This window comes from Salminus brasiliensis, chromosome 2, assembly GCF_030463535.1.
Source record: "Salminus brasiliensis chromosome 2, fSalBra1.hap2, whole genome shotgun sequence".
Taxonomy (NCBI): domain Eukaryota; kingdom Metazoa; phylum Chordata; class Actinopteri; order Characiformes; family Bryconidae; genus Salminus; species Salminus brasiliensis.
In genome coordinates, this window is record NC_132879.1 from 43,433,457 (window position 1) to 43,455,769 (window position 22,313).

General features: G+C 38.7%; 2 protein-coding genes across 3 annotated transcripts in view; both read right to left on the bottom strand.

The window, feature by feature from the left end:
* Positions 1-22,313, bottom strand: part of LOC140549330 (aldo-keto reductase family 1 member B1-like) — a 160,447-nt gene that overhangs the window by 28,106 nt on the left and 110,028 nt on the right. The gene's annotated exons all lie outside the window — the stretch shown is intronic.
* On the bottom strand, positions 650-20,981 carry gys2 (glycogen synthase 2). Of its 2 annotated transcripts, XM_072673888.1 has the most exons (16): positions 20,861-20,981; positions 19,044-19,225; positions 16,615-16,806; positions 16,074-16,259; positions 13,310-13,454; positions 12,916-13,033; positions 12,350-12,470; positions 10,953-11,059; positions 10,624-10,683; positions 10,189-10,267; positions 7,352-7,465; positions 6,854-6,980; positions 6,440-6,535; positions 5,226-5,389; positions 4,799-4,879; positions 650-927 (listed from the first exon to the last, which is right to left on the bottom strand). In XM_072673888.1, exons 1-16 carry the CDS (start codon positions 20,979-20,981, stop codon positions 706-708), a joined length of 2,115 nt encoding a protein of 704 aa, XP_072529989.1. In that variant the 3' UTR covers positions 650-705. The 2 variants fall into 2 exon arrangements, with proteins under 2 accessions (XP_072529989.1, XP_072529990.1); XM_072673889.1 differs by lacking the exon at positions 16,615-16,806.

Here is a 22,313-nt window from a genome sequence, read left to right on the forward strand (position 1 = left end):
TTACTGTAGGTTTTGAAGCATTATCCAACTGTACTGTGAAGCGCCATCAGTTTTGCAGCATCTAACCTGCTGGGTAAACATGCCATGCTACCCCAATAAGAGTCCTCAGGCAAGACACCTGAGCAATATGATCTCAGATTTGCTCCTAATAATAAATGTAAATGTAAAAAAAAGCAGAGTGTAGATCTAAAGCAAAAGTATAGATCTAAATACTTCAGTAATCAATCTGCTACTTCTACAAGCAGTCATATAATCAATAAACACCAGTGACCCAGTTTAATTTTCAGTTCCTCCACTAACATGGATACATGCCTATGCCTTAACAGTGCCTCCACCATATTTGACAGATTGTGTGGTATTGCTATTAGATTAGGAACCCTTCCCTCCTTTCTCTATACTCAATCTTGATTTCATTTGTCCAAAGCAAACTGTTTCAGGGCTGGAACTTATTAGTCAACTGCCTAATTACTTTTGAGCCTGTAACACCAGAGGGATTTTGTAAAAAAATATGACTGAAATTCCTAAATGATCAATGTAATATTTTTATTGAACCCCTTGAATTAAAGCTGATGTTATACAAAGGGCAAAATTACAAATTACAACACAACTACAATAGCAGTGAGACTACCATGCTTTACAATCCGTCAAAACTTGGGCCACAGCAGGCCATCGTTGGGTTTACCAGCAGGAAGCAGGTGGTGGCTGCTAATTCCCATACTCCCCCGGCTGTTTCTTCTTACCCTCAGGCACGACCCCTAGAGTGAAGGGTGTCTTAATGTTCAGCCTGTCCCTCTCTGCCTCCTCATCTTCGTCATATGGCTCATTATCATCCTCGTCCTCTGCATCACTGTGGTGGGGGGTGGAATGAAGGGAGGCTGAGGGAGAGGGTGGGACGGAGGAGGGCCTGGGGTAGCGGAATCCTTGGGTCTGGAAAGACAGGCGCATCATTTTAAAAGATTCTGGCGGCCAAAGTGCATCATGATTTAAAATGTCTTAACGTAACCTGGTGGCAATTTCTAATGTACATTAAATGTATTAAAAAGTGAACATTCCCATACTTTGTATATGCATGTAAGCAATTTGTGATAAATATTACATATTTACATTTGCAAGAAAAAGTAAGTAAACCCTTTGGAATTTCTGGATAAACCTGGATTTCTGCATTCATTACTAATAAAATGAGATCTGGCTGTTATCGAAGTCACAAAACTTTAGGCAAACACAGCCTAACTAAACTAATAACACATATACCCACCCACATCTGTACTAATCATGTCGTTCACTGAGCAATTTGAGTGAACACCCACAGCGCAGGCTAGAAAAAGTAAGTAAACTTCTGTGTTATAGTAAACTAATTTGCTATACTAAACTGGACTAGTTTCAATTAAGAAGATGAGATGAGTGTGTATTTCACAGATGGGGGATTGCTGCTAAAGGGGCCTTTGCAGGTTATTAAATTCAAGGCTTTACTTACTTTTTCTAGCCTGCACAGTGGATGTTTACTCAATGTTCTCAATAAAAGACAGGAACAGTTGCAAAATGGAGGGTGGGATGATTTTCATTTTCTTACTTGAACTAATTAAAATATCAGAAGTACTCATACAGTATGAGTGACTTTTAAACTAACATTTCTTTTACTGAAAGGAACAGATCGTGATGTTATGTTCATTGTAATTATCAACTAAAATACTTCATTTCTATGTTAACTATAAGACAACTTGGTGCATCCTCCTCAAACAACTGTCATCAAGGCAAGTGATGAACATCACAGCTTGAAACATAATCAGCCAGTTATTCAAGTTTGGAACAAAATGCACAAATATACTCTATAGACATTGAATGCACATTATAATGGACACCCATTAACAGGGTATTTTTTTTAAATACAATTTAATGAACACTCTAGTGCTTTCAACCTAAACCCTCTGTAGTCTGTATCAAACAGTCAATTACCAGGGACAAATCTAACATGTTTTCATGTACTTAGTGAAGAGACAGAATAGCTGATACAAACATATAAATCCAAAACAAGTATCATTAATATAAATACACAGTTTGTATGCTTTCATTATGGGCTTTCTGTTCTATTTTATAAGGGTAGGGAAATTATTGTTTATGTAAAACTAATGTATGCTGCAGATGTAGCAGATGGAGAATAGGTTTAAAAAGAGTATTGGAGTATTCCCTTAAGTAGCAGTAGGTACGCAGGTAATAGAAACTCCTGCTTTTTACTAGACTGTTAAAGGAAATGCTGTAAATAGGCTGATTCAATTAAAAAAGTAATTGTTTTTTGGGAGGATATAAAAATAATGCCTTTATAAAATTACCTGCTCTTCCACTACACGCTAATACACCCTACACAAGCAGTTCTCAAACCAGTCCTCAGGGGCCCCTCAGATGGTCCACATTTTTGGAAGTGGGGATAAAGGAAAATTTATTTTGGACTGTCTATCAGATCTTGAGGACACTTTCCATTGCAGTCACTGTTGTTTTTTACTTACAAAAGGTAAAAGTCAAATGCATCTAAATGAGGGCCAAATATAACCCCAGAATACTACATCAGGTGTCATCAGTTCTGATGATCGATGATGTCTCAGATAAACCTACTAAACCCTGTAACTATGAAATGAATGTATCTTAATCTTGTGTGTTTAAGAAGGACATCACCAAACTGTTCTAGATGCCGAGAACCCAGAATCTGAATTGATGAACCCCGCACTACATGTACACTTAATAATAATACAATACTGAACAAAATAATACTGAATGAAAGCAGTTAAAACAACAAGCTGAAAGTCATTGTATAGACATGCCCTATTTCTAACACTAAACATAAAAGTAGGCTAATTTTGCAAACACAGCAACTGAGGCATGAAGCAGCAGCCAAAACACAGGCCAGTTAAATTCCAATAAGACAGACCTGTTCATTCAAAAATGTGTTCAAAAGGAAATGACAGATGACCATTTTTAAAACCTAATATGTTTTCGGCTTCATATTGAGTGAAATTCAATAAATACCAGTAATTAGCAATGCTCACAATTAAACCACAGTTGAAGACAAATATCTGTTGTAGTTAATGAATAATCTAATATAAATAATCAATAATAGCTACAACAGCCACAATATTAAAAAGAAAAAAAAGCCTAAATCTATAACAGCATTCAGGCAGCATTTGGAAATCTGGAATTGATTAGATTTGATGACTAAACTATTTGGTTGTGTCTGCAACACTCAGTGCTGAAAGACAGAGATGCACCTCGGCAGTGTTAAATGTCTGTTGTGGAGAAAGGGAAGAATAAAAATCTTCGGAATCAAGACTGAATGCAAGACCAGAGACACCTGTGGCATGAATGTATGTAGCATGGCTGCAGTATCAAATCTGTATATAATGTATTGGTACATCAACTGATATAATGCATCAACTCTGCAACATTCATCTATTAATCCATACAGCATAAAGCACATATCAAATAATGCAGCCATTCATCATTACAGCCTCTACGTAGTCTGCGTAATATTGATAAAATTTGTAAAATATTTATTTTTAGCACCACACTTTCTGAATGAGAGATTTCACCATTATTAGTAGAAGTGATGTGAAGTGAAGAGGCAAGGACCTTAAGTTGGTATAAGATCACTATTAAAGACCACTACTGCATGCCCTCTAGTTGCATTTTGAGTTTGTTTTCATTAAACAGTTTAATTTATTTTTAAATTCCAATTATAATACATGTTTTTTTTCCATCTATAACATCTAGCTCCACCTTGCTCCTATCCTTGTATGTGTTTCTTGTTTATATTCCCCATGTGCTTTTATCTATATGCACCTGTGGTTTTGCCTGCATAAGCACTTGTTGAGTATATACAGTTGCAATCACAATCATTCAACCCCTATTGCCAAATAGGTTTGCAAAATGTACAAACTATTACAAATGATTGAATCTAGCTTGCCCTCCACATTCTGCACGTTTCCAGTACGAGAGGAAGTAAAGCAGCCCCAGAGCATCATCTAGTCACTACCATGCTTTGCTTCCTCTGACACTGGAAACCTGCAGTGTGTGCAGGGCAAGATGGATTCAGTCACGTATCAGGAAATATTAGGAGAAATCATGCCTTCTGTGAGAAAGCTGAATCTTGGGTGGCATTAAACCATCCAACAGGACAGTGATCATATGCAAACCTCAAAGTCCACCAAGGCTTGGTTTCACAAGTAGTCCAGGACGATTCTGGAGTGGCCATCACAGTCACTTTACTTGAACCCCACTGGAAATCTTTGGTGGGGTTTCAAGAAGATGGTTGAAGCAGCAAACCCAAGACTCTCAGTGAACTGGAGGTCATTGTTCCTAAAGAATGGGCTAGGATTCCTCAGAAACGCTGCCAGAAGCTGGGGTCTGGCTATGCATCTCGTTTGCAGCAGGCCATAACAGCAGAAGGTTGCTCTACTAACTACTAAAGACGTTAGTCATTGTCATTAAAATGAGGAATTAAGTGTGACATTTAGAGAAAGCACTTTTTATATTAGTTGTGTTGAGCCATTTAAACTGGTTGTGTTTGATTGGTTTATTTTTTTCAAGTTTGCAAATTTTGCCAATAAACCTAATTTGCAGTGAGGCTTGTATAACTGTGATTGCGACTATATACCCCTTATATTTTTAGTCCCTCCTTCTTAAGTATTATGTTAGCGTTCATATTCATGTTAGCGTTTTTCTACTAATAGAAAATCTGAAGCAGTGCTGTGGTCAATAGCACGGATGGTTGGCAAGATGGGAAGGAAGCAACAGACATAGTGGAACTCACTGGTGGAGGTGCCAGAGTGTCCATTTTGAATCGTTCAGGAAAGGCTCTGCTGAGTGCCAGGTGTCTAGCATGCATGTAGAACTGATGGGATGGTGTGGCAAGTAAACACAGGAGACAAGAAAGACGCTTTCAGTGAAATACTTAAAAGCAGGCTAGCAAGCCAGAGTATAATACAATTTTTTAAAAACATTATTTAAAAAAAAAAAAAAAAAAAAAAAAAAAAAATATATATATATATATATATATATATATATATATATATATATATATATATATATATAAAACAAGCTATTTGGAAATAGGAACAGTAACTATTCAGTTCTATAAGCTTCTATTCTATTTCATCATGAATAATAATCAAATAGATTAAAGCCATATATTTATTATAATTATATTTATATTTATTTTTATATTCATTTCTCCTCACCCGGCCAAGGTATCTCCAGTCCAGCAGGTCTGACAGTCTTTCTGTGCGGTTCCGCTGGACAATGCGTTGCCGGCGGGATTGCTGACAGAAGGAGAACATGAACTGGGTCAGCTGATTGCATGACTCATCTGCTGAACGGAACCGACGGTCTACAATGTAGATCCCTGTGTGGAGAGACATTCATTATATATCTTATATATCTTATATTACATAACAGTACTGTTCCAAGATACACTATATGGCCAAAATAATTACTTCAGTTCTGTTCAGGAGGTTCAGACACAGATCTTGTTAACAGATTATAAAATTAAGCACATCACCACTTAATCTGGCAACAGAGCAGGCCATACTGAAGACCTCAATGACTCTTAATGTGGCACTGTCATAGGATGCCACCTTTGTCACAAGTCAGTTCATATCTTTTTACTGCCCTGCCAGGTCTGCCCTTGTCAACCTTAAGTGCTCTGTTTGTGAAACGGATGGCATTTAGAAGTTACAATAGCTCAGCCACAAAGCTGTAGACTCAGCTGTGTGGCTGCCTATACTGGGTTGCATTACTCAGTTTGGAGTTCCAAACAGACTGTGGAAGCAACATTAGCAAGAGAACTGTGCATTCATGGCTAAATTAAACTGGTTTCACAAGCCTAAGATCACTATGTGCAATGCCAAGTATTGGCTGGAGATGTGTAAATTATTCCACCATTGCATGGAAAATGTCTTCTCTGGAGCGTGCAACATGCAATCTGCAAAGTAGTGGTGGAGGGCAGATGGTTTGGGACTGTTTTTCAGGGTTTGGGGCCTTTAGTTCCAGTGAAGGGTAAAGTTAAATCTACAGCAAAGAAAGACCTTTTGAACAAATTTGAGGCCCTTTCCTGTTCCAACATGACTTAAACAATAAAAAGGTCCATGAAGGTGTTGTTAAATGAGTGTGGTGTGAATCTCAACCATTGAGATTTATTGGAATTCCATGTAGGATACATTAGTGTCCCAGTTGAAGGTGAAGCTTTGTATGAGAAACCCACTCGCTCATGGTTATGAGGTTCCAACTGAATAATTAGTTCTTCCTCAAATAGTATGTATTGATTTTTTTAGACAAGATATAAATTGCTAAAAGAGTTTTTGCTTAACAACCATATGGAGCTAAAGAACTCCTGCGGGTGCACCTGTGTTATATAGGCCTATAAAAACATAAAGTTATTGTCTCAGTAACTCACCATAGGCAGTGGGCTCGGATATGTGCTCCTCCATGAAGCAGCCAAACCCAGACAGGTTAGTCGTTACACTTGGAATACCCATCACTGTGCATTCACCTGAACATAGGGGTTATACACACAGATTACCCAGTGCTAACGTAATCACACTCTCATCTAGGACATGTTAGAAGTATGTGAATCAATCAACACAGCCATACCAAGACCTCACTGCATAATAGCAAATTAAGTTTTGGGAATTGTTACACTACTATGCATGGAATAGTGTTTCTCAGTTAAGTCTATTTGTAGTTATTTTTTAATGACTGACAACATGATTAATTATTAAAATAATCAGTAAATTAGTTGATCTCTAACATAATCAATAGTGACAGCTCTGCTTGCAACATGTGAATGTGAGATATGAGTGTGTGTGACCTGGTGTGTAGCCCCAGGGTTCATAATAGGAGGGAAACACTCCTAAATGGCAGCCGCGTACAAACTCCTCGTAGTCCATAGGCAGTAGTGGGCTGGTGGAGGAGAGGAATTCTGGGTGGAATATGATCTGGCAAGCAGAAAAACAAGATTAACAATATTGTTATCATGAACGTTGTGGTTCAACATTTGATTCATTTGGTATTCTTGGGCTTTTTTAAGTAAATAAGACCCAAAAAATAAAATTACAGCTGTAAAGGCACTGGGAAGAGCATCATAGCACAAAGATCATTCTTAAAGCAGCATTATGCTAGAACTGGCATTGCTTGCTCCTTGATTCCTCCTATAATCCAGAAGTGAAGACACTTTTCTGGACAAGCTGAGAAACACAGAACAGTCACTGAAAGTGAAAGAAGAATGTGGACTAGAAACGAGACGGTAGAGTAATATTACATTTTTTCTCACAAATATGACTTCTCTCTCTACTAGCTAATGGTGTACCTTGACTCTGTCATTGCGGGAGTTGAAGAGGCCGATGCGGCGGACGTTGCTCAGGATTGGGTCAGTCAAATCGTCCAGCATGTTGTGAGTGGTCACTGGAGGGAGACCGTGTCTCTGTGTGTGTGTGTGTGTGTGTGTGAAAGGAGAACATACTGAGGTAAATATCGGCAATCTATACAGTCACTGATCCATGTCCCATGAATCATCATTCAATGACTGACATAAAGAGTGGGATTACATATCGTAACCTGTTTAAAAAGCACTCATCCAAAACATGCAGACACGAGGTAATGCTAAACTGTGATTTGTGGGTTTGGAAAGAAGTCCTGGAAAATCTGCTGACCAGGTAATGGACAGGAACACATTTATTGGCAAACTAAGCTTAAAGAGAACTCCTTAATATGGCGTACATGTCCAACACTTTAAGAACATAAAACATGCTGTAGTACATACCAAGCAGAATACTTTACTTTGTTATTGAATTTTATCTGAAACCATGTAAAATGCTTGTACAATATTTTGCACACTGTAATTTGGGCCAAAACTGGCCCTGTTGTACTGTCCTGGACCATGTTTAGTACTTTTATCCAGCCCACATGGCCATGGAATGCTGGTGACAAGTCTGTCCCAGTCTGGGTACCATACCACAGCCACAGCTTTGGCCAAAAACAGAAATGCTGCACGAAGATTTCACATGGTAGGTTGTATTTGGGCCATATCCAGGCCAGAGTTCTGATGCCATGACAAACTGTAAATCTGACTATATTGCCAGGTCAGTTTTAGCCCACAATAAACAGTTATTGCCATTGTCATAACTGACCCATAAGTGCCCTAATTGGCTTATATTTGGCCCATTATTATTTAGGATGAGAAAAAGGTAAATACAGCCAGTTTAGTCTAGTACAGCCATATGGCATCATCACAGTACAGCAATGGAGACCTACTACCTTATGGATCTCTGTTAGAACAATAGCCTCCAGTTGGCAGATGCTAAAAACGTCCCACTGGTTTTTATTACTATTATCATACATTAACATTATTTTTTATTATTACTTTTTATTTTTATTTGTCACAAGGTCATTCCACAATACATAGTATACAATACTATGATTTTAAAAAAATGGGTAAGGAGAGACATGTAATAACCAGATAGCATGGCTTTATTTGCATAATGCTAACGTAACTGGCGCCTACAAGCTTTCATTCATTATAAGCAATGGCAGCATTTTTGGGATGATGTATTAGCTCAGGCTATGGCAGGGCCGAGTTTAGCCAGGAGAAATATGACTGCTAGCTTGGTTAAGCTCATTTATTAGCCTCCTTCTTACAAGTGCACTGCTACATACGCAAGAGCTAGCAATAAAGTGGAATCTTTAACACCCAAAAATATTGATGTAAAAATAAATCTAAATGGAGTGGTGGTATATTAGCCCTTTGCCTGCAGCATTGCTATTAAGAAGAGGTGATATATATCAAAGTAACACATTCAATCTATTGACTTGTATTCGAGAGCTAACTGAGTTAAATTAGTCACAGTCCAGGGGGAGGGAGGCTGCGTGGGGATGGCTCAAGGGATTCCGTCACAGATTCTGAAAGGCAGCGCAAATCATCCTTCACTATGCCCTGAAGCTGACCTTTGGCAGCAGCTCATTCATAAAAAAAGAGATGCAAGAGAATGAATGGATTGGGGAAAAAAACACCAGCTTTCATTTACAAACTCTATACTCTTCATCTCAAATACTGAGTCATCCCCATTAAACTTTACCTCACAGGCTCTGTACTGCTATCCGGTGCTGTTTTACAAAACAAGCCCTGGTCTTAATCCAGGCTAGCAAAATGACACATGCTGCATGGCTAGACATAGGCAGACACTCAAACATAACACCTACGCTTTTCTTTGTTGCATAGAATTGCTTCAATTTGCTTTAGCCACAAGAGCATAAACTAGTTTAAGACTGAGTACGAGAACATTCTGCTGTCAGTGTGTGCCGTGGGAAAACATGACTATTTGCTTGATTTTATGACGCTACGTATGAAGTATTGCAAGTTTGACTTCCAGGCCACGCTGCTTCGCCATCAGCAGCCGGAGCCCAAGGGAGCACAATTGGCCATGCCCTCTCTGGGTGGGAAGATAGCACTCTTTCCCCTTGTCACTCGCACTGTGACACTGGCCGATACAGGCATTTGTTGGCTGATGTATCAGAGCTGGGGATTACATGTATTGGAGGAGGCATGGGCTTGACCTCAGCCTCCTAGTGTTGTGAGCATTGCAAGTGATAGGGGCAGACCTAGTGAGTGGGTGGGTAAATTGGTTCAGATAAATAGGGTAGATATATAAAAATATACATATCCATAACTATACATAACATAGTTCTGGCCATGTAAAATTTTTGTAGAACAAGCTGCTCTTACAGAAGAAGGTGCCAAAACAAATCCTTTGAAGAGACACATTTTCTGTAAATGATTGAATTTTCATTAGATTCAAAACACTTCCACATCATGTACACGTTCTTTGGCTGCTGAAGGTTTTTCTCAGTTGTACTTTCAAGCTAGGGAATTGTCGTGTAGTCTATGTTTAAAAACTCACCCATAAAACAAGGGCTATTTTTCTGCATAGTACCAACAATAGTTCTATGATCTATTTTCTACTATAGAGAATAATTTAGAAAACCAAATACTTGAGTTGTCATGGTTCCATATAAAACTACTGCCTTTGCTAAAGAACCTTTACAGAACCTGTAGAAAAGAAAGCCTGAGTCTGATTTAAGGTTTCTGTGCTAGATTTCATAAAGATTAAATGAAGTTACTAGAAGAGCATGTAGGAAGGTCAATCTGACCTGTGTTGCGAAAATGGCCCTCTTCATTATTGTGAAGTCGTCTCTGTCTAGGATCTTGTTCATGTCAGGGATCTCGCCCCTGCAAACACAGTAGTTCTGTGAGACACACACACAGATTCAACCTTTCAGTGACCTTACTGAGCCTCGGGACTTGGCATTGAGTGACCTTTTGACATCACACTATGCCACCATAAGTTTCTTAACTACCAATCCAGAGAGTAAGCGCAGTTCCCTCCCGTCATCACCTCTATTAACACATGCCTGAAACATCAACACTCCAACAATCACACAGAGGTCATAAAGCCACACCAGCAGGCTCCGACACCCGCTTCATCTCTCACTTCCATTATTCATTCACTGACGACACTGTCACATCATTTCTGACTTCAGCTTCAGAAGCACATATTCCAAAGACATACTTAAAGAATCTCTCACCTTAGCAAGGATTCGTACAGCCTTTTGCCAAACTTCTCCTTCACAGACTGAGCAGTGTCCCTGTGTGAAGGATATTATAGGCATCAGAGAGACTTCAGAATAGAGAATGATCGCAGTTACCACAAAAGCTTTCTGTTTTTGCCTCAGCACCAGCAAGGGCTTTAATGGTCCTACAACAAAAGACCTTTAATGGAAGATCTTCTTTCACAATGCATTTCAATCCAAGGCTAGGCTTAATCTGTGCCTGGAAAAGCAGCCATGAGAGCACATGGCATGCTCTGGGCTTTGGAGCACTGGGCGACACCGTACAAATCAGCATATTCACGTACCATAGCTGCTTGCGCACTGCCTGCCCTTTGAGAGATTCTACATTGAAGTTGTTAGTCTTTGCTGGCATGATGAAGAACACCACCACCGTCACGTCACTCTTATGTACCTGACAAACAGAACCACATACAGAAATCAGGCAGACATTAATATAGACAAGTGAGTGAGTTATCAAGGTGTTTCGCAAGTAACAAGTAACAATACAGGATTTCATATTGTACAGTATCATAGCTCATGGTTAAGATGTTAGTTCACATTCACAACATCAGCTTGCAGTTAACATGTTAGCTAGGGGCTAGGGCCTTAGCTCCAAGTTAGAGCGTTAGCTGTTCGCACATTAACACACAGTTATGTTGCATTAGCCAGGGGTTAGCTTTTCTGTCAGTTAGTGGAACTATCCTGGCTGAAAACCCCAGCTCAAGACAAGCTGATAGCTGGTCTCTGATGGTCAAGCCTGTTGAAAAGCTTGAAAAAAAACATACCCTATGCTGGTAAGCAAGCTGATTAACCAGCTCTTGTCCAGTATTGTGTTCATTGCAGATTATTTTGGTCATGCTTGATCGAGCTGGTCATGCTTGTCAACTACCTTGGTAATGCTGGCCATGCTGGTCAACCAGCGTGGTCATGCTGGTCAACCAGCTTGGCGATGATCAAGCTTGGTCATAATGGTTTTCTTGCTTGCTCAGGATGATCATGCTTGTAGATCAGCTAAACCATCAAACTCAAACAAAAACGTACCCTGTGCTGGATAAGTGCTAAGCAGCCTGGCCAGCCCAAGAATATATATATATATATATATATATATATATATATATATATATAAAAAGCTAGATTAATCAGTTTGGTTTGGTGGTTATCATAATGAGATATTGCTTGTTTTTCTTCGGCTGTGTCTGAAACTTAGTAAATGTTGCCTGCTTAGGCAGTATTTGAAGGTACCAAGTCATGTCTGAATCAAATGTTTGTATGAAATGCTGCCTGCTAAGGTACCTACAGTTAAGGTACATGTATCCTTTGCTGTCTTATGTATCCCATGATCCTCTGTGTTAGCGCCAGCTCATATTAAGGGTAAACCAACATGGTGGAAGCAAGCAAAAATCTGTTATAAGTTATTTAAAATGATGTTTCCCTAATGTATTTTATTTCTAGTTTCTGGCATCCTAGCAGCATCATAACATATTGCTGCTTTCGAAAAGCACCTTGAACATGACTTAATTATAGGAACCTTCATCACAAAGTTGCCCTCGAAAGTACTGACTTGCAGCAAGGCAACGAGGCAGCTGCATTTCGTTTCGGACACAACCTTGTTCTTATACCATGGCAACCACATTTCATTTAGCACACTTTATTAAAGTTTATTAATTGTTCGTGGAGTGTGAATTCTAAGAGAGAACAGTACCCTAAGGAGGTAATTCAGTCGGGACAACGACTCCAGGAAAATGTCAGCTCCCTTGTTGGAGAACTCATACCGGCCGGCGATAAAGAAGAAAAGGGTTTTCTCCAGATTGAAGTCCAGATGGCTGCCAGTGAGAAGAGAGACAGTATAAAAATCGGGATCTTGGTACTATAATATGATGGAACAATTGATGCATTAATGTACAAACTGTGTGTTATAACAGGAGCTGCAAAAATGGGGTACTTCATCCAGGTCATTGAACATGCCTATTATTGCTACACTATATGGACAAAAGTATTGGGACATCTGCTCATTCACTGTTTCTTCTAAAATTTCATTTTATACCTCTCTAGCCCATGCCTGTTGTATTGGCATGATGCCAATATGTTCATGTTTATCTACTCCAGAGAGACCTATTCTATTCTCAACACTTCTCTACAGAGACTAGACAAGCTGCGTGCATGCATTTGAAGGGCTTTCCGCAAACATTTGGACATACAGTGTGTATGTTTGTAAGTATGTATGTATGTAGTATTTGGTTAGGATAAATAGTGCAGAGAAGTCCTTACCCATAAAAGTGTCCCCTAACAAACTCCTGGATCTTGAGTTTGTTCATGGAATGCAGGTTCTGGAACTCGTGCATAGCTGAAAACTTTTTTACATTTAGGCCATTTGGTGTAACCACATCTGCAAAGAGGAGCAATGCTTGAGAACATCTTCAAGATTTCACAGCAGGACAGTGTGATAACTCTCAGGTAAGCATAAGCATGAAGACAAATAAGCTTAATTTAAAGTCTGGAGGCTGCAGTGTGCAGGCATTAGATCTAAATGCCAAATAGATTTCCTTCTTTGTAAAGAATGTGAAGTGTAGGATGCCTTTTCGGAGCTTGTATGGTAAGTGACACATGTTTTCTAGCACATGGCAAACAGAGCATGCTTTGCTGTTTTCCCATTCAGGCCCACCTGGTTTTCTATGGAGCATATGGTCTGCCTCCACTGCAGTGATCTGTGAGACTGTAGTGAAAACGTGGGAGCAGTGCACTGCGGCTCTTTCCAAACAGTAGCGGTGGTAAATCTGCCTCTCTCCGGCTTCTCTGTCTATGTCAAACTGGGACAAATGTGGGCATAACATAACATATGATTGTACTGATAACAATAATTCTTGCAAATGTGCAAGGCTATAAAGTGTCAAACTGGTACACATGGGTACTTTAGTTCACACACTTCATACCTGCTTGTTCCAGTATTAGCAACATGAAAACTCCACTGTAATGTTCCAGCTATGGTGTGTATCTATGCTATGACAACTGTATAACTACATGACAATTATGTAAACAGTGAGAACTGTAGATCTTCTGATGTCCACTATGCTGGCCTTACAATAAACACATTTTCAAGTGATTTTACTGTTGCAGACACATTTTTAATATCGAAATAAAATCACTTGATGCCAGAGTTGTTAGTGTGCTCCCATCATCTCGATCGTTTGGTGTAAGGTGGTCAGGACAGCTGTCTTAACTCAGCCTTTTTCCCACATTTACCAATAAAATTAACTGTGTTAAATTAAATTTGTGATGTGGACATTGTGAGTTTCCAATAGATGAGCTCTCTGCAGCACCAAACAGGAAGCTCCCTGCTGTCCCTGTTCATTTAACCAGGGTTGTGTCCACATTCTGCAGCTGTGGCACAAAACTGTCTCTGTTTCTGCTCTATTGTTCAACAGCTTCTGTTCTTGTAAATTTCCACCAGGAGTAGGATGGGAAAGTTTTTTTTTTTTTTCGACTAATTCAAAATTACCATCAAATGGCAAACTGACGAATACTATATTGGCTACCTCTAATTCTTCCACAATTCTGGTCATTATTGTTTCAAAAAAATGTTTCAACAATTGTACATAACAGACAAATAAAGCATTATGCAATAAAATGAGTCATTCTCTATTAGCCTTGTTTGCTGTTTTGGTCTATCTACACCTTTGAGGGCAGGAGAACCCGCAGAACACCATGTTGAAGTACACTACAGCAGAGTATAAGCACTACTTTGAACTGGATCCTCCCCTCATCCTATAAGCTCACACGGGAAGGAGAACTCTGTTGCGTCAGCAGGCTAAAGCATCTGCTTCACAATCATAAGATGCTGTCAATTACCATTGGCCTTTAGGACCAGCTGACCTTATGCAGCATACACCAGACCCAATTATCACAGCATAGGCAAGTACTGTACTCTCTTTTTACCCAGTGTAATAACCCAAAGGTACTTAACTCAAAGGTAACTCCCCTATTTAAGACGGCTGGATAAATGTCATGAAATTCAGATGGAATTGATTTTGGGTGATGTCTGAACCCTTCTGCCTGTCCCATTTGAACACATCATTCTGTTGTTAACTGAATTAAAGTTAATGTCCATACATTTCCATTTTTGGCATACACTTTATGTCCAAATGCTTGGAGACACCCCTTCTAATGAATGCATTCAGCTACTTTAAGTTGCATTCATTGCTGACACAGATGTGCAAATGCATACCCACAGCTTGTCTAGTGCCTGTAGAGAATTACTACTAGAATAGGACCCTCTGAAACAGATGAACTGGCAACACAATTACTGCTAAGCTTGGGCTAGAGGGGCATTAAGCCCCTTAGCATTGATCTGTGGAGCAATGGAACTGCTCTCTGAAATGATGGTGCTTTGTCCAACACTTTTAAGATGAGTTGGGGAGCTGGGGGTGAGGTAAGGTGGGGATCATCCAGCATCCTGACCTAGGTAACACTTTTGTCACTGATTGCAATCAAACAGTAGAGACAGTTACTCCAGAAACTTTCAAAAGAAATCCGGAATTTCGAAAGAAGCAATGTGTCCCAGGGCAGGTGTCTCAATACTTTTGTCTTTTTTAAAAGAACTACACAAAAATACAAAAGTGATAAAGCTGTGTTAAAGCAAGAGAACATGTGAGTTGTGAATAACATGTGAATGTGTGAATAATCATGGCTGTGATGGGGTTGGAGGCACGTGCTGAGGGCGAGTTACTTAGCTACTGTACAGTCTGCGGTTCATTCTACAACTCTTAATGCACACTGAGTGAAGTAAACTCTGTGTCTCACTCACAAGCAATTTACTAGTAAAACTTAAATTCAGGATCTCTGTGATTTCAAAGAACCTAGTTTCAGACATCAACTATGAAATTTGGACATGTAATGATATCAACTTAACATCTATGTCCATAAAGCCATTTTGAGCCACTTTGCCAGGCCAACACTGTCAGGGCGATATAGCCAGGGCAACTAGTCATATGTTACCACTGATTTATATGGAATCTTAATCTTTCTTATCTATGATTACATTTGTACAAGGACAAATCCATTTAAATATATATAAAACTATGCTTTACAAGCTAAAATTATAATTCCATGTATCTTCATTGTAATTTTGTCAAATTTTGTCAAAATTCTAGTGTCAGGTATCCTTGTCATGAAATTAACTGTATCTAAACCTCTAGATATCTGGAACTGCACATGATTTAAAAACTTATCAGAAATTAACTAGAGATATATAGAATGAGTATTTGCACTGGTCAAAATTCATATACAGATACATAGACCTGGAATTTCGATACATAACATAGATGAAACCTATAGCATTTGTACTTGCGATATGCTGTATGTGGTACAACTAGTCATAAAGATAGAGAATTGTATCAGCCCATTGAGAATGTGTAAGCACTTGGTCTCACCTTATCCAGATTATTGTAAAAATCCGCATTTCCGGCACACAGGTAACGGCCCAGGAGAGTAGCGTGTGTAGTAAAGACGGTTGCCATAGGCAGTTTACGCGAACGGCTCAGCACAAGTCCCACCCCAGCTTGCCACTCATGGAAGTGAGCAATTACATTGGGCTTGTCCTGAAGCTGATCTGTTAACTACAGACAGAGAGTATCTTCAGTGTTTGCTCACCACTATTTGTCATCTCAAAGTAATCATATTAGGGGAATGCAACATATGCCATTACGGTTAATCAATATTTTATGATTTAGATAGAAATAGAAATCATGTTGAAAACAGTTGGAGCATTACTTTAAAGTCACAGTTGGTCACAGTTCAGAAAACTATTTAGGAACACCTTGAAGAAAGTTCTGAATGGAATATGCTGCAATAATAAGAATAAATACATCTGAAATTAATGGAAATGTATTAGAAAATCAATAATACAATGTAGCTGACAGCAGTAATAAGCAGATATAAAACAATGAAGTGGTTAAACCATTGATATCTCACCTCCTTGAAGAACCAGGCCACGAGTGAGCCGAAAATGAGCGAGTCATTGGCCTCTCTGTCGTGATATGGCAGCCCAATGCTACAAGTGTTCCACAGATCTCCTTTCCAACGGTCCAGATTCCAGGCTGCTGCTCCAATATCAAAGAGGATCACATAAGGACTCCCCTCTATGAGCCAACGGCCAAAGTGCACCTATAATCACCCATACACACATATACACATGTACAGCACCATAAATGTCTAAGAAGCTAACCTGTTTAGAAGGGCACAGAACATGGTACTTTGTTACTTAATACTTACAGTATTAAAATTATTATCTTTATTTTTATCCAGTAGGGTACTGCTTCAAGCCTGAACACTGGACCAGTTTTCCCGAAATGCAAATCTTTCTTTCTTCACCACAGAACTTCTAACCCCTTTTATTTTTCCCTTCCTCTCTGTTGTTCTTCTCTCTCTCTCTCCCATGCATTGAGAAGCCCTGGTGAATTGAATTGAATTTGAAATTTATTTTATCAAAAATAAAAACACTGGAAAAAATGTCCAAATGTTAGGCACTGGGCTCCTAAGCTAATATTCTAATTTAATTCAATTTCAATGGTAAGTTAACAGAATGTAAACATCTATGCTAAATTATTTCTGTGCAAGAAGCTGTAATGTCCATTGGTCATCCCACCACATGCCTGACCCACACTGCCAAGGAAGATGAGAGGCATGTAGTCTGTTTCTGCAGAGACAGAATAAGGCATGAGGCTGTGCAGTTTGACAGTTATGCCAACCTCATATTATGTATGCATCGTTATCCCAGCCTTTAAGTGTATTTGAATTTTGCAAATATTTAGCTCAAAAGGCTTAAGACCTGTCAAACTTGCTATTCTGGGTATGGTAGAGTGTGTTCAGCTAGGGCTCACAGAAAATGATGTGCAGACTTTTATTATGCATGTGTATGCATACATTTTACTTTCCATTCTTCTTTTTGACTGAGATTTGGTTTAATTGTACACTCTTTGATTAAATGTTCTCTAAGGGTTCTTTACTGAAAGCAATGTTCCTACATGAAGCCATTACAACTCTTAAATGGTACCAAAAAGGTTCCACTATCATTAGGAATCAAAGACCCATATTTAGTACTATAGAATCCTTTTTGTTTGGAGTGTAAGGCTCTGACTCCCTCTAGTGTTGTAAGATCATGCTGGAAGATCATACTTCCATCTGCTGGCCACTATACGAATGAATCCACAGTTACTCTGACATGTTTTTTGGACAAAATCACAACTGCAAAAGATAGAATCAAGGTGGGTGTCAAATGACCTCTAGTGAAATAGAAATGTGCCTAGAGTACTTTTTAGGAAACACTTTTTAAGAGGACATTATAATGAGCTTGTCAAGAAAATAACCAGAAAATTCTGGTTATTAAATGAGGCCCATTTGCTTTCTATGGAAGGCTAAATTATACAGTGTTACAATATGATGTGAAGGCCGTACTTTAGTCTGGCAAGCTTTCACTTTGAGTTACTTATATGCTTTTATTTCTTAAGATTCAGCCTGAATCTTAAGAAATATCTATCTGATTGCTTTAAAATTTTAAGTGATTAAAAGAGCTTGATTCAGGCCAATCATTGCTTAATATGGGTGGACAGTAAACTACTAGTAAATACTGATAATGACGATAAGAAATAAGTTGTGGTGAAAAGCTTCGTATCAGTGTTCCTTAAAACTGTATTTGCCAGGGTGTTTCAGCTAACATGTCCATGTGGGGCCTGTATGGGTAGCCCAACTCGGAAACCAGAAAGTTTTGTTGTCGGGTTTCACATTGGCCCCACATATGGCAGCCCACCAGGGTCAATGACGAGACCAGGAGAGAAAAACTTGGGTCTCATCTGAGGTGGGTTGTAACGATGGGACCCATTTGTGAAGCCCAACTGGGTCCTAGTAAAAAAAGTATGTACAAACTCACTAAGAGCCCATGCCCACCTTAAACCCTCCTAGCCCACGTTCCACAAATGTGAGCCCTACATGAGCATGTGGGTTGGGGTGCTACTATGGTATGAGTACTTTAGGATAAAGCTGTGCATTCAAATGTCCAAAAGAAAAAATCATGCCTATCATAAAATTCATGACGGAACCACCAAAAAGAGGCTGGCATGAAAAAAGATCTCTCTTGGGCTCTAATGCTTTCAAACATGCAATTAGATCCACAGTGGCTCAATCAAACTTGAATGTAGCACTAGTAGTCTTGCCCAAACACTTTTATTGGTGTAGAAAGGAATGCTTGTCTGGATAGGGAATCAAACTAGGTTGTCACAGGAAGGCCAGTTATGCTACCCACTATGCTAAACAAACTGCAGAAGTTGAGCATGATGAGACAGAAGAGCGTATCAGAACACAAAACTAACATCTAACCCAGATCTTTCCTCTGCAGAAAGGCATACCTGACAGCCGTTGTTTTTTATGGAGTCCATGGCTGCTTTTATGGCTGCGTTGGGGGGGTCGCACTGCTCCACCTGGGTTTTGAAGTTGTGCTCATAGTAAGGGCCTATCATGAAGAAGTTCTCCCCCCATTCATCCACTGTGATCTTGGCCTTGGTCTGGATGACAGTGTATATTCCACCCACTTGAGGCATAAAAGAACAGAAAACTCATTGTAAAGATGGTGATGGGATCCAGGGATTATTTTAAACATATATTTACTTTAATTACTGTCCAAAACAGAATATAAATATATTAGACGATATTAGACGATATTAGATGAATATATTAGACGTTGCAGAGATGGTTGCGTCAGTACATTGATAGCATTTATTACAGTATTTTGTCCCTTCTTCACTCAGGAATAATACTGCTTTTAATTTAAAAGAAAAAAATAATGACTGTCACTTTAAGTTAAATCAGGTGGGTTGCAGACCAAATATATTGTATTATATAAAGACTGGGACCACTGAGGAGAAATATGAAACCAAACATTTACTCTTCTAACAAGAGGTATACACAAATGGTTTGGAAACTACTGAAACTATTTTGCACATTACTGTACACTGTAAATACACAGTTAATGCAGTGTGGGAAGAGGTGTGGAAACACTTCTTTTCTTCACAACACACCATGATTCTTTATCATAAATGAGACAGCTATGAAAGGTTGGCACCGAATCTGCCCGTCTGCTGCTTAATGTTTAACTAAACATTAACCTTCCAATATTTGTTCACAGCAGGCAAAGATAGCCTCTTTCATGTTAGATCTGTCAAGCTGCTGTTCATGTGAGTTTGGGGTGAACAGTCGTTCAGTCAAAAATAAACCCTGCTCTTACTCACTCTCTGGCTCTGTCTTTCTCACACTCTTTCTCACACATATGTACATATACTACACAACATTAAAAGGCCTTATAGACGTGCACATTATATAAATTGGATGGTTTAATTATTTGCCGATGCCAGTATTGAAATCTTGAATATTGACTAAAGATTCTAATTGTTTGTTTGTTTTAAACTACATAAACTTTTAACATAATCTTTAAAGTAATGAGCATTTAGTAGGGACTAACTGGAGGTTTGATTTCCATATTTCTACAAAATTCAAAGGTTAAGATGTGACATTAATAGCGGTGTGATGTGAGATGCTCCATTCTAGAGAACCTTACAGAGAATTGTTCACAGTGATAGTGAATGATACCAAACGTCTGAAGAGTAGAATTGCTCTACAAGCTACAGCACTGACATTTACTATACAAAAAGGTTAGGAAAATGCTTCCTGATGCCTGTAACAATAGGCCTCATTCACCAATATCCTTCCAAGAATGTTCTTAAATTTGTTTTTGTGAAAAATGCAGACAAAAACGAAAACGTTGGTAAATGTCCGAATATTTATGAAAAAACTGCTTAAGTGTTTTTTAGAGGACATTTCTTATTAAGAATGGTTGGTGAATAAGGTCCATTGTTTTTGAGACATGATTTATGCCTCTCTAGCCAAAATAGTCTTCAGATTTCTTCAGATTTATGACTATTTTCCCATCATTAACATTGCGTATATAAACCCAGGAGACACATGTAGGATGACTGGTCATTTGGGATAATGATAAAAATGGCTATATTTGTGCTACAGACATTGTGACCTCTGGTTCCTCCCACCACCACTGTAAGGGCATTCTATTAATTATGCAGAATTTGAGCATAATAAAAAATAAGAGGGTTTGCTCATGAAGATGAACATCTAAAAATAGGCTTTGATACTTAAACTACTGAAACACACTCACCTTTGTTGGTTACTTCCCAGGCAATTTCAAACAGCAGCAGCTCATCTATGGGGAGTTCCTCCTGGTCCCACAGCGGCAGGCCGCTTAAAGAGCTCATGGACAGTGATCTGGACAGGGGCATGACTGCTCTCTAGTTGAGACAGGACTGGGTTTCTTCACAAACTCACTCACACACACGCTCTCAGCACTGATGGTAAAGCTGCCACAGGGAGCTCTCTCTGCCCCTCTTTATAACCATTGCAGTGCCCCCTTGGTCCTTGGCCCACAACATGAGCCACACATACACGCCCCCCACAGTCCAGAGTAAAGTGTGCGCTTCTGCCCTCAACAGCGTGCTGCCCTCCCTGAAAGGTCAACACACTTTAAAACCAACACTTTTAAATCAGTGATTTAAAAGCACTTTAAGGGGCAAGTTTTTATTTTGTTATTCTTTTTACATTTTTACATGTGTATGTATACAAGCATTTATGTATTTCTGTATTTCTGTAAGTATGTATGTATGTATGTATGTATGTATGTATGGCAGCATGCCCAAAGATTGTACACTAAGTTGCTTGTAGAGTTGTGATGTTTAGGTTTGGGGACCATGGCAAAACCTTTAGCTTGAGGCAGTCAATTTTGGGGTTTTGAGGTGTATTTAGGATTATTATCCTGCTGTAGAAGCCATCCACCTTTTTAGCCTTAGCTGTTTTACAGACAGTGGGATGTTTGCTTCCTGAATATGCTGATATTTATTTGAATCTGTTGTTCCCTCCGCCAGTGAAATGTTTTCTGTGCCACAAGGCCATCCATCCACCCCTACACTTACAGTTGGAGATGTTTTCTTTTCTGAACCATTTTCTTCCAAAAGTACTTAGGATCATTATAGCCAAATGTTCTATGTTTAACTTGTTAACTATGTTTAACTTTAACAAGATTTTTAATTAAGGTCATAAGGACATAAGGAGTGCATTAACTCTTCTTGAAAGTTTTTGTTTTTTTATGTTTTTTTTTACAGGGGTTAAATAGAGGTTTTAATTTGGCTTTCAAGTAATCCTATAGTTTTCTTGACCTCCATCATGGCTTTTAAGTGCCATATTTTAATTACATTCTGAACTGAAATAATAGCTATCTGAAAGCACTTGGCTGTCTTCGTACAGCCTTCTTCTCAAAGTGCTAAGCAGCTGCTTAGAGAAACCCACAGCTGTTGGGGCAAGGCTTAAAAAGTCAGAGTTTTTAAACATTTTTAATTGTTCATAAGGGCTTAAATCCAATTGGGGTTCCCAAACTTGTGTATGGTGCTATATTATTTCTTTGTCAAAAAAAAAAAAAAAAAAAAAAAAAAAAAAATATATATATATATATATATATATATATATATATATATATATATATATATATATATATACAAATATATAGTGTTGGATATACATATATATATAGTGTTGGAAAAAAAGTTTCATCTTTAACTTCG

What these genes read in the sequence shown, in the direction of transcription:
- gys2 (XM_072673888.1), bottom strand. Translation starts at nt 20,981, where the DNA reads ATGCCCCTGTCCAGATCACTGTCCATGAGCTCTTTAAGCGGCCTGCCG. An exon ending in TGGCCTGGTTCTTCAAGGAG is followed by an intron (nt 16,260 to 16,614) that starts GTGAGATATCAA and finishes CTCTGTCTGTAG; the next exon opens with TTAACAGATCAGCTTCAGGA. An exon ending in GTTAGGGGACACTTTTATGG is followed by an intron (nt 12,471 to 12,915) that starts GTAAGGACTTCT and finishes TCTCACTGGCAG; the next exon opens with CCATCTGGACTTCAATCTGG.